At 36.9% G+C, this 15,514-nt stretch overlaps 1 protein-coding gene across 2 annotated transcripts; it reads left to right on the top strand.

Annotated features, from left to right (window-relative positions):
- Positions 1 to 31: 31 nt before the first annotated feature.
- On the top strand, positions 32 to 15,401 carry RSRC2 (arginine and serine rich coiled-coil 2). 2 transcript variants are annotated; one of them, XM_076353237.1, is made up of 10 exons: positions 32 to 150; positions 3,190 to 3,346; positions 3,950 to 3,993; positions 6,592 to 6,782; positions 7,778 to 7,921; positions 11,658 to 11,780; positions 11,877 to 11,956; positions 12,664 to 12,896; positions 14,130 to 14,219; positions 14,759 to 15,401. In XM_076353237.1, exons 1-10 carry the CDS (start codon positions 145 to 147, stop codon positions 14,936 to 14,938), a joined length of 1,248 nt encoding a protein of 415 aa, XP_076209352.1. In that variant the 5' UTR covers positions 32 to 144; the 3' UTR covers positions 14,939 to 15,401. The 2 variants fall into 2 exon arrangements, with proteins under 2 accessions (XP_076209352.1, XP_076209353.1); XM_076353238.1 differs by lacking the exon at positions 32 to 150 and adding an exon at positions 4,892 to 4,969 and having other exon boundaries at positions 3,314 to 3,346; positions 6,570 to 6,782.
- Positions 15,402 to 15,514: the final 113 nt, after the last annotated feature.

Below are 15,514 nucleotides of genomic sequence, written 5' to 3'. Positions count from 1 at the left end.
CATGGTTACATCCGGGCGCCTGAAGGGAGAGGGAGGGCGGGGCGTGTCGCCTCGGTTCGCGAGCGTTACGGCCGCGGCTGCTGCGGGAGGTTGAGCCCCTTGTGAGGAGTTGTTGAGGGGGAGCGACGTCCCGGGCGCTCGGTCATGGCGGTAAGCGGTGTTCGCTGCCGGGATTTTTGAGGGGAGCCGAATTGGGAAGGGGGCTGCCGCGGGGCGGGAGGGGAGAGCGTGTGAGATGGGGAGGGCTGGGTCGGGAAGCCGTGTGCGCGGAGAGACAAAATGGCGCCCGCCGCTCCTTTGCTTGCCGGCGCCATGATGGGCCTCGGGGAGGAGGTGGCCGCTTTTCACCCATTACTTCTCTCCCTGTTTCCAGAAGTTTCTGTTTCATTTCTCTGGGCTTGGAGAGAAGCGAAGAAGCCTTGTGACCGAGGCCCTATTGTTTCCTAGCTGGGGAGAGAAGTATTGTGGCTATAGGAGCGGGCGTTTCTCAGAGGGACTGTGGGGCGCAGGTTCCATGGAAGGGGATCGATTTGGTGGTTGGGCCATGCTCAGTTTTCGTTCATGTAGCTTTCCCGGTCCTATTATTTTTCTTTGTGTTTGGTCACAGGCCTGCTGTTTTCAGCGTCGTCTTGCACTCAGTGGTTAATTATTTGCCTTCATCCTCCTGTTTTTATGGTTAATATCGATAGGAAACGCCTCTGCTGTAGTTACCGCTGTTCTTCATGTTCATACATGGCCTAAGAGCGTAGCTTTATTCTCTTAAAACTTACGGCCTGATAACATATAAAGGTGTTTGTCCCATAATTGAGTTAAAGAACCAATAAGAGAAGTTACCAAACACGATGTAGTTAACTTTTTTCAAAAGTTATTAAATAGTCTTGAATAGGAAAGAAAAAAAAAACCAAAGCGGACTCAAAAGTGATAAAACTCTTTAAAGTTGGCTTTGAGTACTTTGCGGTGTTTAATCTGATATTTAAAGTTCTTGTCTTGAAAGTTTGACCAGTGGTGAAACAGAACAAGAGGACCATAAACTAGTGGAGAAAATGAATCCTTTTTTTTTAATGATGCTTTTTCGGTTTATAAAACTTAACCTGTTAAGAATAAGATAAATTTTTCTGTAAAAGGACTTGAAGAATTATGGCCTTGTAGTTTTGCACCTAGATTATAGGTGCTATATTTGAGGTTCCTCTAAAGTAGTAGGTGAGGGGCTTGTTCAAGGAAACCATGAGCCTGTGGCCAATCTAAGAACGGAGAATAGTCTCACTGAAGTCTGTCAGCCTTTTTTATGCTGTCTGTGTTTTTGTGGAGTTGAGAGCTCTCTCTAAGGTGCAGTGCACAAGGGAATTAATGAGCAGCAATGTGTATAAATAATGAGACTGGTAGCCTTCGAAAATGTGGCAGTGGGCTCAATTTCAGTTGGGTACTATGTTTAAAAACCCAGTGAACTTAGACTGTTAGCTGGTATTCTTCTTATCCTTCTCCAGTAACTTCGAAATGTAAATTCATAGGAATCTCAAAATTCCTTTGAAACTTCTTGTAGCTGAGTCTTTTGGAAACATAAGATGAAGAAGGGAGGGACTGAGTAGAAGGGGGGGAAGTGTAGATAAGCAGATGATAGATGTGGAATGCCAAGAATTGTGATGGCTAAGATCAGGAATAGGGGAGTCAGTTCCTACTCTTTATCTAATGTCCTAAAGTTTTCAGGATGGTGGGTGGAGTATCAATAGTATTCAGAAATGTCACTGAGACTATGGTTAAAGCTCTGCTGTAGATGCAGTCTTAAGTGGTCGGTGCTGTTGTCTACATGCTGGTGTGTTTTGAACTAGATACCGGTATACCATGTGAAGGGAGAAGTGGACAGCTGCTTTGTCTCTCTTAAAGAGAGATTTTGCTATAGATGTATCTTTGTACAAATGCAAATTAATAAAGAATTGGGCAGACTAAACAGTAGTAGCTGAAATATAAATCCAAAGATTTAGCTGTAGCATGTTATGAAGAAAGTCTGCCATTAATACGTGATATGTTAATGACAATCTGTAATATCTGTTGTGGTTTAAGAAAAACTAGCTGCTTTGTTTTCAAAGTAATGAATATAAATCAACATTTGAGAGGTTTTCACATGTCTTGTTCAGTTTGCAAATAAAACTGCAGCTGGTAGAAAGCCATGCAAATTCGAGTCCTCTGCTATGCTGAATTATTTTAATGAATAGCATTTCTGGGCCAAATTGTGTCCTTAGTGAAATCTTCTGCAGCCGCACGATGTTCAGAAAGTTTGATTATAACTGCTATTTACATGATCAGAAGAAGACAGACCAATGAATCTGTAAAGGCATTAATGAAAGTACATATAGCTTTTCAGTGTGTACTTTTTCTATTCTGTTCCTTTCATTGCGTTGTACACCGGATGTACACATTTACTTCTCCCAGTGTTGAATCACAAAGCAGTCTTGACTGCTCTACACAAGATAAGTTTCTGGGTTTAGTACTCCTAGGTCAAGGTTTAGAAGGAATGGAGGGAACATCTTGGTTTTTGTCATCTAAAAAAAATGTGATACAGAAATTGTTGGGACAGGTGGATGTGACCTATATGTATTCTCATACAAATACACATTTTTGCATAGAGATACTGTTTGAGGTGTTTTGTTATTCAAATGTTAGCTGTCTAACACTAATACAATATACCTCATTTAATTTCTCTTCAAAGTTCATTCCGTACTTCAAAATACTGTGGGGGTTTTGTGCTATGCCTCAGTAATGCCCTGGCTTGTGAGGTGACTTAGATCTGTTGGGATAGCATTGACCTTAAGTAATCTTAGTCATGTAAATGTTAAAAGGTAATTGACCTACAAACAACACCATTTAGAGAAAACTGTGGATCAGATTTTAGTCTTACTGATATTCTCAAAAGCGCATGGAAAAAATAAAGTGCAGTCTAACGTTGTAGGAGAGCAAAATGTTACTATATTTTAGTTCTGTTTATTAAAGTCTTAAAAAATCAATCTGTATGCAGTTACACAGTTCACTGCAAGTCTACCAAGCTATTGGCTAACTAATAATGGTATAGCTACTCATAAGATTGTCTTTACAGAAAATAACTTAAATTTGTCTTCAGAGGAAGTACTAAGTAAACAGTTTTTCTTGTTTTTTCAGTCCTAAGTTGTTCTTTAAACATTCTGTCTTCATGTGTAGGGTAGTGATACAGAACGAGATGGAGTAGCCCCAGAAAAGTCCTCTCCAGAAAGAGAGAAGAAAAAGGAACAATCAGATGCCTCTAGTTCTCCCAGAACATCAAAGCATCATTATTCAAGATCACGCTCACGGTCAAGGGAAAGAAGACGGAAGTCAGGTATGGTCTTCATCTAAGCAAAGTTGCTTAGTAATGTTCTGGTGTATGCTTGTAGAACTGAAATCTCTTTAAAGCCATTTTGGAGAAAATATACAGACTTAGCTCTAGTAGATGGTTAGGATTGGGGAAAAAATGAAGCTACTGATTTTGGTTTTGTACCTTAAATGTGTTATATTGAAACTTTACAATTTTAATGATAGAAGTGCTAAGGAAAAAGGTCTTGTCAGTGTTAAGGGAATGGGGGGGCAGGGACAACACCAAACAGAAAATCATACTACTTGGTCTTCATTTTAATTAGATATGCTTAGACTGGGATACTTCTGCATGGTTATAACAAAAATAAGGTTACCTGGCTGAGGAATGTGATTGGAGTATTGGCATGGGCTAGTTTTTCACTGTCAGAGCTTAAATAAATGCAAACAAAGAACTGGGAATAACAGCTAGAGTTTGCTTTCTACAGTAGATATTCGAATAGTGCTGTTTGTTTTCTAAATCTCTATTATTGACTTCGGGGGGTGGAATAACTAAAAAGAACTAGAAAGATTATAGCCAGCTGATCTCCTCTTTAACTTGGTAAATAACAATAAATGTTTTCTTCTCCAGATACTGAAGGAAGAAAACACAGAAGCCGGAGCAGAAGCAAAGAGGTAATTAACACTTTGTAGTGTTTAGGTAATTGTACAATACATCTTAAAGTATCTTGTAGTAATGCACATATGTGTAAACCTATATAAATGACTTTATGGTAAGTACAAGAAATTGGAAACCTTAAGCTTAAAAATGGCTATGGAGATCCTTTCATAGTGAAGCATGATTGCAGCCATCATGTTGACAAGGTTTTATAGAAAATGCTTTCAGAGACTAGTAACTTAATTTTTTTTTTAATTTTTTTTTTTTTTTTTTTGGAAACAGCCAAAAGAAAGAATTCATGTGGAGAAGTAGAATGGTGTTCTTGATGACTTTGACAGAGCTTCCATTAACCGAAAGCCTTGGGTGGCTTTATTCCTGGCCAATGTTCAGGACTTTCAATGATGCATACCCATCTACTTAAGTATATTAAAAATAATTCCCCACCTGACTGAGCTCTGTTTATTGCATCCTTTAATTGTAAAGACTGTCATAGCTTGACAAACAAGCTGAGTCAGCTGGAAACATGACAGTAGCAGCAAAAATTTCAGAGGGCTGTCTCTTTTTTTAAATAAAAAAATATGTGTGTATATATATAGGGGAGTGAGAAGAGACAGCATCAATAATACCTTGAAAATAACTGGCTTACACACCAGAGAAGAGATGAAACGAGCAAACCAGGAGCATCGAAATAGTCACAAAGAAGCTTAAGCCATGTGGGGCAATAGCCGGCTGGGTCAGATGAGGGACTTTTTAACTTTTAACCCGGGTCAGGAACTTCTTCCCCCATTTCAATGGAAGCTCTGTTTAAAAAAGGAGGAAAAAAAAAAAGAGGAAAAATAATCTAGGAGAGTTTTTGTGAAATTGAATATATTGTTTAGCTCACATGATAACATTTCTATAATAAATCATACTCAGCGTGCTAATGCGCGAAGAGACTGAACTGAAGACGCTGCAGACTCAGATAGCAAAATTATAAGCCTACTTCATGATAAGGTAACTATTAGTCATTCAAACTCATATTTCCCTTAAAAATATCTTAAATCCGTTATGGGATATAATGGTGGTTTATTACTAAGTGTGTGCCTGGAAGACGTGATTTAAAAAAAAAAAAATCTTTTTAATGTTTTAAAAAAAAGTCCTCGCTTAAAATTATGTCCAGTGTTTTGCCATGCTGTTGGAAATAATCTTACACAATTTATTTAGCAATTTCTAAGTTTCACAGAGTGAACAGATGAGGAATAATGTCCCACAGTAGATTTACTGTTTTCATTCATTTGCAAGATTAAGCTCTTTGTCTGTAGACTAAATACTGAATATCAGTAATTCTTTTTAATATGTATATCAGAACAACTACTTATGTAAATACGTACTTAAAATTAATGTACAGGTAACATCTCAAACTTCAGATGTGTTTTTATGTAATAACTGATTATTCACGGAGTTAATAAAGTACTGTAAAAGCAGGAAAAATAGCATTATTGTATACTTGAACTATAATAAAATATGTTTAGAAATGGATATATATTAATAAGGAGTTAGGCTTGGATAAGTGGATATAAGCTAATTATAGCATATTCTCTAGACTCGTTTCTCTTGAGAGAGAGTTACGATTATAGGAAAGGTTTTATGAGTAGTTAACAGATTTAGATACGCAAAAAAAACCTCTGAAGAACTGGCTTTTAGTCTAAAATGAAGGTATCATGCTTAAATCGTGACTTGAAACAAAACATTATTTAGACATAAGACTTAAGTGGGCTATGCTTTTGTGCTAGAAAGATTTCAGAATAAACTGGATATATTAAGGTGTTGATGTCATGACTTAATCTCTGAGGAAAACACTGGCAAAAATGAGGCCTGACCTTGCTAAGTGTTTTTGGCATTGCGGCTATAAAAAGGAATCTTTTCTTAAGAGACACTGCAGGAAAAATTGCAGTATAGTGGAGCAGCATATCTTTAATTTAAGTGGGAGGTCTCAGAGTGATGCATGTTAGTTTTAAATACTAAAGATGGGATGTCAACCATGTAACTTTTTACTTTGCTTTTTAAAAACTGTTGGAAGTTACTGACTGAAGAGAGTTTTGCTCTAAAAATTAATTATCTGATGATGGATAGAAAATTATTTTAGTTCTAAAAGCAAAATAGTATATGTCTGCAACTATGTATGGATTTTAGTAACTTTCTACATGGTAGGCTTAGGCAAATATTAAATATTCAGTACAAATGTGAGTGTATGTATATATATGCATATTCATAAATTGTCAGGTACTTAAAGAGAGGTACTTATGTGTTTGGAATGGAGACAGTAACTGAGAATGACAGTTTTTGTTACAATGCTGTGAAATCTTTATACGGAAACACTGTAAAGATACCTTGATGAATGCTTTAGAAATCCTTTAAATGGTGGGGAGGAGGGAAAAGGGAGAAATATTATAGTGTGCATTTGCAACTTTGGGTAGTTGGTGGCATTAGGTAAAATAGCCATCACTCATGATTGAGTCACACTCCTAAGGTTACTAATGTTGCATCACAACTTATCATTTTTTATCTTCTGATACCCATACTAACTCTCTTTGTTGCACTATTTTCCTGAAAGAACCAACTTCTTCTTAAAACAGGCAAGAAGACATGAATCCAAAGAGAAGTCCTCAAAGAAGCACAAATCTGAAGACCACAATGACAAAGAACATTCTTCTGACAAGGGAAGAGATAGCCTAAATTCATCTGAAAATGGTGAGGATAGACATAAACGCAAAGAGAGAAAATCATCAAGAGGGAGGAGTCATTCAAGATCCAGGTCTCGTGAAAGGTAAGTTGTTTTACATGATTATTCTTTAAGTGCATTTGCAAAAGCAGTGTTTGGAATTTGTGTAGACTTCTCAGTTAAGCTGAATTATATTACTGACCTAATTTAACTCTAAAGCACCAACTTATATTGGATGTTTCAGTTTTGGGTAGTGTGTTTGCTGCTACTTGTTTTTTTTCAGATTGGTTCTGAGTAAAAGTACAAAATACCTCTTAAGGCTTTATATAGGTGATCTGTCTCATGTTTATAAATAGTATACAGAGTATACAAAAACTTATAAACAGAGTGTATTAAGTGTTCCCTGTTGTCAGTGACAGGAAAGAAAGTACACTTTAGCAGTGTCATGGCTTTTTACCTCCTAAATCAAGAACTTACCCAGAGACAATGCTGTCTAAGCCTCCTTGCATGGTAGGCCACCTAGCACACTCTCATGGTAGGAGAATTGCTTGGGACAAATAGGTTGCTGCCAGCAGAACTTTTCAGCCAGCTCTGCTCATAGCTGAGGGATCTGTGGCAAACATGACAGCAAGCAACAAGCTTCAGCTAATAATACACTCAGGGGTTGTGTGTGACTCACAAGCTGAAATTTGGGCATCTCTTCCCTAAGGTATTGGAATACCATGGGGAGGAGGAGAGTTTTGTTGCCTTGAATTTAAGACTCCTGCATCAGATTAGTTTGGCTGTGTATTTGTTTTGAGATGTGCACTTTAATGAACAACTGAAAATAGCTATATTGATGAGTATGATTGTTTATATAAACACTGCGTAACTCACTTGTCTGTTGTGGCTGGTGGTAGTGTTTGGTTCCTTTCCCATTTCATCTCCTAGTCTTACAACTTAAACTGTTTCAGGCATGAACTCTTCTGTGTGTAGTTTGCAGTCTTCCCACCCTGCCTGATGCATTTTGCCCTGTGGTGACGAACCTGTATGTAAGTCCTTAAGTAGAAGCTGAATTTAAACATGAGAATATATGTAAGAATTTGGGACATGTGTTTCAGACGTCATCGTAGTAGAAGTCGTGATAGGAAAAAATCCCGATCTCGCAGCAGAGAGAGAAAACGACGTATAAGATCTCGTTCTAGATCAAGATCTAGACACAGACATAGAAGTAGAAGTAAAAGCAGAACTAGGAGTAGAAGCAGGTAAGTGTTAACTTCCATATACACTTAGTGGTGGTGTTTGGTTGAATGTTCTGTGGTGGGCTGATGTATAGAAGAATGATGGGCTTGCCAGTTAATGTCTATTCAGTGTAACTAAATGTGTTTGGCTTTTTCTCAGCTGTATTGATACAGTGGGTTAAGGACTGGGTAGTTTGCATACACTTACAGAAACATTTGTCCTAGACAGCTTACGTGTCTCAGATTCCTGGCTTTTCATAGCATGATTTCATGTTAGCAATTAGAAATGCTTAACTAGTTTTGTGGGTATCTTATAAAACCACCATTTTAGAACTTTTGACTGATAAAGTAGAAGTAAAGTAAATAACTTAATATTTTGAGTAGTAGTGATTACCACAGTTAAAGCTCTTTTGGGTTTCTTACAGCATAACTGAATTTATTATTTTAAATAGGATATTTAAATGATATTGAAGTGGGAAAAACTGAAGAATAAGATACAACTAACACTTTCATGTGTTGATACAAGAGTAATGTGGTTGGCAAAGCACAAATTTAAAAATACTATTATATTTATTTCTTTTTGTTTGTGTATATGTCATAAAAGGGAAGTTTAATTGGAAATCACAGGCTGTCAGAGCAGATACACTTATCAGAAGCTAGTCCTGATCAGCTCCATAAAGTTTATTTAAAAACTTGTCTTGTCTGTGAACTAGCACAGTTAGTGTAGTGTTAAGATGAATTTTGAGTCAGATGGACTATTTCTGATCTGAGTGTACTATTCTGTGTTAGTGATTACCAACTCCTATTTGTCAAGTTCAACATGAGAATATTTATCATGTTAATTTTTCTCTCTATCGTGAGTGCTTCCATTTCTTCCTCAAACTTAAATTCTAGAAGCACAGGTTGAAACACTCTAGCTATAGACACATACTGGCTTATTCTGGGTCTGTTTGACAGAGTTGAGATCTACGCCTTAACCTCATCTCTAGCATATTCCAGGTTTCATCACTGTGTAGAAGTTAATGTTTTCCAATACTGATGAATCATTCAGTATTTTGGATTAGAGTTCTGAGTCTATTTGTATGTGTCACCTGTGCATTCTTAATGCCCTGTAGGATTTTCTGAATGAGTAAGCTGAAATATGACTTAATGACTACTACAGTTGTGTTTTTTCCCCACCTACTTGTTTAAAGTAAAACAAGTAGTTTGAATGCAAATTGGTGTCCCTTCAGAGCTCCCAAGAAAAGTGTTGCCAGTGTTCCAGTTCATTTAGCAGTATTTTCATTAGAGTATTTTAAATTGCATATTTAAAGGGTGTAGAAGTTGGTTATGACTACTCAACATTACGGTGGATCATTGGAGACTTAAGTCTAGCACACTCGTGTAATACTACAGCATCACTTGTGAAACTGTTAAGAAGACTTAATCTTTCTGAAGAACTAGTTGAATTACATGGTTTGTGTCATATTTTATTTTGGCATGCACTTTCTTCCAAACTTTCAGCTGGGGTGAGTAGAGCTGGATCTTTGGTGTACATTTTACTTGCATTTAATGGTGTTTAAGCCACCTTCAGCATGATGTGTAAGGCTTCAGTTCCCCATTTTTTCCAGTTATTATAGATGATGTGTACTTACTGTTTTTGAAAGTCACTTTGAACATTTTGTGTTTAATGACTCCATGAAAACTTCACATCCCAGAATAGTTTTTTGCTTCTGCAGTGGAATTCAAATTACCTGAACAGCAGATGTGGGAAGAAAAAGTAAGGGATAGTCATAGCTTAGGAATTTCTTCAACTGAAAACATGCCTTGTTGGATAGTGATGGACATACTGCAAGAATCCATTTCTTCTAAGTACTGTTTTGTCTCGCAAATCCTAGAGAAGGAAAACAAGTGAGGCATAAGACTCTTCTAACAGTAGCTAGAACACTTGCATCAAGTTCTGGGCTCAGGTGAAGCCTTTGGAAAGAGAATTATGGGGCAAGCCTCAAGGAGAACCTTTCACAAGCCAGATAAACATGATGTGGAAACCTACCCTGTTAAAACCCAACTGAAATTAATTCCCTCATTCATGAAATGCAATATTTGTTGTGTTACAGTTAACAGGCTATGACAGAAGCATTTGTAAATAGCAGAGCTTGATCTTCTCTTGATGGTTCTTTGCATAATCTCAAGCTCACGTTTTCAAGTGATCTGTCCTCACTAGCATTTAAACTGATCTTTTTGTTCTGTGAGCGTGTAGACCCTCCTGGCAGTTCTTTTGTGATTAAATGCTAGGTGGAAAACATGACACCATCTGCTTGTTTCAAATGGAAATACTTAAATACAAAAGCTCAAATATTTATTTCCTTGATGTTTACCAGTGCAATAAAGCATCAGACCAAAGACAAGACCAAACTACAATAGTCAGCACGGGAAAAATGAAGGTATCTTTGAAACATGCATTACATCTTATCTCAGGAATGCAGATCTGTCACTTCCCAGTGCCTGAATCTGCATCTTGTCATCTTCTATGAAAAGATAAGTCTCGCCTCCTTTGTATTCTACCAGATTTGTCATGTAAACAAGGATCTCTTTTTTGTAACTTCAGTCTACATTTCATAATGTTTGTAGATGCTGCCCAAGTTGCAAACAGAAGAAACAGAATATCTGAATGCCATTTAAAGTGGCTGTTGTCAAGTTAGCTATTATCTCAAATGGTTGATAATAACATTTAAGTATAAAATTGCAGAAACATCTTTGTGCATCCCAACTTACTGTTTATGGCAAATCTGGGAAAAATGTGAGTGATATCTCCTGTAATTTAAGCTTTGTTGGACACTTCCAGTATCTGTGACTTCTTTGTTTATAACATCAGTGTTGGGGATAAACCCTTATCTCTTGTAATGTAGATACTAATGATCCTGGCAAAGAGAAATACTGCTAATAGTACTTCATGTGTGTATTTTGAGCGGCTGTTGCTTAGATGGGACTAGACATTTATGTCATAAGAGCAACTTCTACTTGGGAGGAGGTGGGGAGAAGGTTACTAAAGGAGTATTGAACTGAATATATTTGTATTTTGCTTAAAAATCTATTTTAACTGGGTTCTCTTCAGATTTTCAGGCTCTAGGTAATGCATGCTTCATAGTTCTCTGCACAGTACTGTCCTTCTCAAGAGCAAACCTGAGACAAATATGTGTTTAAACCAGCTCTCCCATTTAGTTTGATAGCCTCCCTCAAGCAGTTGTCCAAAGCACATTTAGTGAAGAGTATACAGAGGGGAGAGAAATAGTAATTTCCCTGAGTACTATTCCAGTTTTTAAATCGGGCCTTTTCAAAATGCTCATTTTTAACATAATTACAGTGCTGTGAGGTCTTTCATGGTTTTAAAGCATTCTTGTAACTTGATCCATTTTACAGTTTTCTTGCAATTGACTTTACTGAAAGTTACATGATGTTTTTTCTTGTCAGGTTTTAGAATGAGAATCTCTAGAGCAGATCTGTTTGTTCTAATCACTAAGTATAAGAGGGTAAATGAATACCCAGAATTATACATTCTGTTACATCTTGCAATTGGAAATCTTCGGTTTTAGCTTTGTCTTGTTACAAGGCAAGTGTGACTGTTACACTGTCCTAGTATAATCTCTGTGAAAGCTGTTCTTGAGAGCTCTCCAAATTAATCGTTAAGCAATTTTTCAGAGCTGTGATTAAATACTTTATGGAATGTTAAGGTATATATGTACCTTCATTGTTTTAGCAACTCTGTTAAATTTGGTTACAGAGAGCGAAAGAAGAGAATTGAAAAGCCCCGAAGGTTCAGCAGGAGTCATAGCCGGAGTCCGAGTCCGCCACCTTTTCGGGGACGAAATACAGCTATGGATGCACAGGAAGCGTTAGCCAGAAGGTCAGAAATTATTACTATTTTAATGATATGTGACATTAATAAGCAGCTGCTGTTGATTTTGCATGTCTAAAAATTTTTATTCTCGTCTACTTCTAGACTGGAAAGAGCAAAGAAACTGCAAGAACAGAGAGAGAAAGAAATGGTTGAAAAACAAAAGCAACAGGAAATGGCTGCAGGTAGTCCATGTATATTACGTTAATTCCTAAACTATAGTGTGAGTGCAAGATAGTGTAGAGTTAATGTGCTGAGTGTTACAGTCCTGTCCAACAGATGTGCAGGTTGTCTGTATAATTGTTAACCTGGTCCATGTGTAAGAACCACAACTAGAACTAGGAAATGATTGAAAAACCAAAACAAAAAAAACCCACCCAAAACAAAAAAAAAAGCCAACAAAAATTATCAGATTTCTTACCACTTAGCGAGTATACAACAAAAATGTTGTATGTTAGGCTGGTAAATTATTTTGTGATGGTCATTGGATCCTTCCTTTATGCATCATTAAGCAAGAGTTTGAAAGCTATTACCAGCTCAGGGGTATTTAGGAGCATGAGGTATATTAGTTTCACTTTTAGTTCTGGTTGACTAAAACTATTGGAGACTTGTTTCTTAATTTACGAATAACATGTATTTTTGTCATGCATTTGTTGCTTGGACATTTTCAACTTATTTCTGATGAAGGGAAGCGTTTGGGGTTTTTGTTTTGTGGGGTTTGTTTTTGAGGTTTTGGTTGGGGTTTTTATTTGTGTGTCTGGTTTTTTGTGGGTTTTTTGGTGGCGGGGGGGCTGTTTTTTTTGGGGGGGTGGGGTTTTTTTGGTTTGTTTTTTTTTTGTTTTCAAAAAAGTCTGAACTTCTTGTCTGACAGCAAGTTACCTTTCTTCTTCAGCGGCTGCAGCCACTGGAGGTTCTGTTATTAATGTTGCTGCTCTTCTGGCATCGGGAACACAAGTAACTCCTCAAATAGCAATGGCAGCTCAAATGGCAGCACTACAAGCAAAAGCACTAGCAGAGACTGGAATAGCTGTACCTAGCTATTATAACCCAGCAGCAGTGAATCCAATGAAATTTGCTGAGCAAGAGAAAAAGCGGAAGATGCTTTGGCAAGGCAAAAAGGAAGGGGTAATGTTGCCTTTTCTTACTTTCATAAAACTTGTTTGGAAACATCTTGCACTCAGACAGTTTAAGGATGCTTATTGACGTTATTTCCAGCAAAATTACTTTCATACCTGTTAGGAAGTTTCCCTGTTAACAGCAGCCCAAGGTGAAACTTTAGGAGTGAAAAGACTAAGATAACTAGACCTTCAGTGACAAATGGTTGTGACACAAGCCTTAGGAAAACCCCTAATGTCATAAAACTTAGAGATATAATTGGATCTTAATGTTACTTTTGTCAGTTTGCCTACAACTTGCAACTAAATATCAAATACAGATGGTCTCTTTTTACTGAAAAGTGATGGCTAAGCTATAGAAAGGAGTGGTCAACTATGGTTTCTGTGACTGTAGAGATTTTTCATTTGATTGTATCCTGTCCAATTCCAGACTTTACAAACAAGTCTGCAAACCTTGCTAGTAACTTTTCAGGAGTAGAGTAATGCATTACTAACACTAACAAGTTATAAATACAAATAAGCCTTCAGACTTTTATGCTGTGTCAAATAAATGCTCTTGCAATTAGTCAAGTACAGGCCACCAAATAAAAAAGGCTCCTGTGGCAGTTGCTTTTACAGAAAGCCGCTGGATTTGAGTACAGGTTTTGCCTGCTGATACTATGGAAAAATTGGTGCTTTAATTTTTGTATTTTTGTCTTTCAATGCTATGCTAGTATGGAAGTGTGTTTGTTACATTAGATTAATTATCATCATGCATCTGTTATGTAACAAGCTCACTTAGCTTTTCACACTGTTTCATACGATGTGAAAAACTGGAACTGGTTCACGTGGCATTGATGGGAGGCAAAAGGGAGGGAAGAAGAAACCCGAATGCTGTCTAAGCAGTTCTTCCTGAATTGTGCTGTATATTGCTTAATTGTAATAAGCGAACTCGTTTTTCCATAACTCACTTTAAGCATGCATTCTGACAAGGTTTCCAAACTTTATGGAAATGAGTACAATCTATCCAAGTAAAGAATATACCTCCATTTTGAAACCTATGGTTAAGCAGACTTCCCTCACAAAGAGTTTCTGTGAGGATGCTGCAGGAATGTCAGACGTGACTTAGAAACCTTTTACTTCCAACTGTGCTATCGCTACACAGTGGGCTCATTTTTAATACTGCTTTTTTGCTTGCTGCTGTATTGTGGTATTAATGGAAACTTACGTAAAAAGGTGATACATCTTTTTTTAACTTGTACAGGATAAATCACAGTCTGCAGAAATATGGGAAAAATTAAATTTTGGAAACAAGGACCAAAATGTCAAATTCAGGAAACTGATGGGCATTAAGGTAAAGAGTTATGAATGTGTAATTAAGTTTATTAATTGTAGGATAGTGATTTCTTTTTTTATTTTAAAGTGTACCGTAACCAGTAAAGATGTTAAGTTAAGCTGATACTACCTGATGTAGTTAAGAACTTTAGATATTTCTCATTAAAGTTCACAAGCAGCATCTAAATCTGAATTCAATTAAAATTCTAGAATTTCATTATGTTTCTGGCTAACAAGGCAACTGTTATGGTCTGTAACAACAGTGGTAACTGTACCCAGTATTTATAATCTGATAACAGTATTGCTTCGTATGGATAAGTTAATTGGAGACATTTATTCGAAGAAGTTAAAAAAAGGAACTGGGTGAAGGCCTCTAGATGTTTCTTGACAGTGAGAGGAAAGCTACCCTAGAATATAATGGCAATAAAACCAAATGCTTGAATTCTTACTAGCTTTTGAAAACAACAAGGCAAAATTGTTACGTTTAGGACACTGGTAGTATATGAAAACACTGCTTCCTACACAGCTAATACTTGTTTTCTTCTGTCTGGTTTCTAGAGTGAGGATGAAGCTGGCTGTAGTTCAGTTGATGAAGAGAGTTACAAAACGCTGAAACAACAGGAAGAGGTTTTCAGAAATCTAGATGCACAGTATGAAATGGCAAGATCACAGACTCATACGCAAAGAGGAATGGGATTGGGGTTTACATCTTCAATGCGAGGAATGGATGCAGTTTGAGGAAAAAAAAAAGGCAATTTTAAAGTTTGGGACTATGGAAGGTTCTTGTTCAACTGTTGGGTCCTTGTTCACCAAAAAGCTAGCATTCTAGCTTGCATGGGTGTTGCATTGACTTTAATTTATTGAAAAATACAATTTTTTTGTAAATATCAGATCAGTGATGCTGGTGTTAGTGTTGTAATCAGGTTATACCCACTTCCATTAAACTTGACAGAACTATAGGAGGACAGTATTTTTTAGTTAAAGTTCTACTTTTCAAACCAAGCAGCAGATGGGATAAACTCATACATGGATATTTCGTGTCCACTGTCTTGTGTACTTTTGTACTTTAACCTTGTACAGTTATTTTCAATTCTTGAAACATGAAAGAAACATTGTGTAGATGTTATTTAGCGGTCTGGGCCAATAGGCACATAATCCAGTGCAAAAAACCTGGTTAATAATAAAGACATTTTTTCTCTAACATCTTTATGCTAATTAAGTTGTCTTTTGGGCCAAACTCTAAGGAAACTAGTTAAGAGATGTCAGGAAAACTTGAGAACTCAAAAACAGTGTGTGTTTTGCTTTGCTTATTTA

The sequence above is a fragment of the Aptenodytes patagonicus genome, chromosome 15 (genome assembly GCF_965638725.1).
Source record: "Aptenodytes patagonicus chromosome 15, bAptPat1.pri.cur, whole genome shotgun sequence".
Classification (NCBI taxonomy): Eukaryota; Metazoa; Chordata; class Aves; order Sphenisciformes; family Spheniscidae; genus Aptenodytes; species Aptenodytes patagonicus.
Note: the sequence above shows the minus strand (reverse complement) of the source record. Positions and strands in the feature narration are given on the sequence as shown.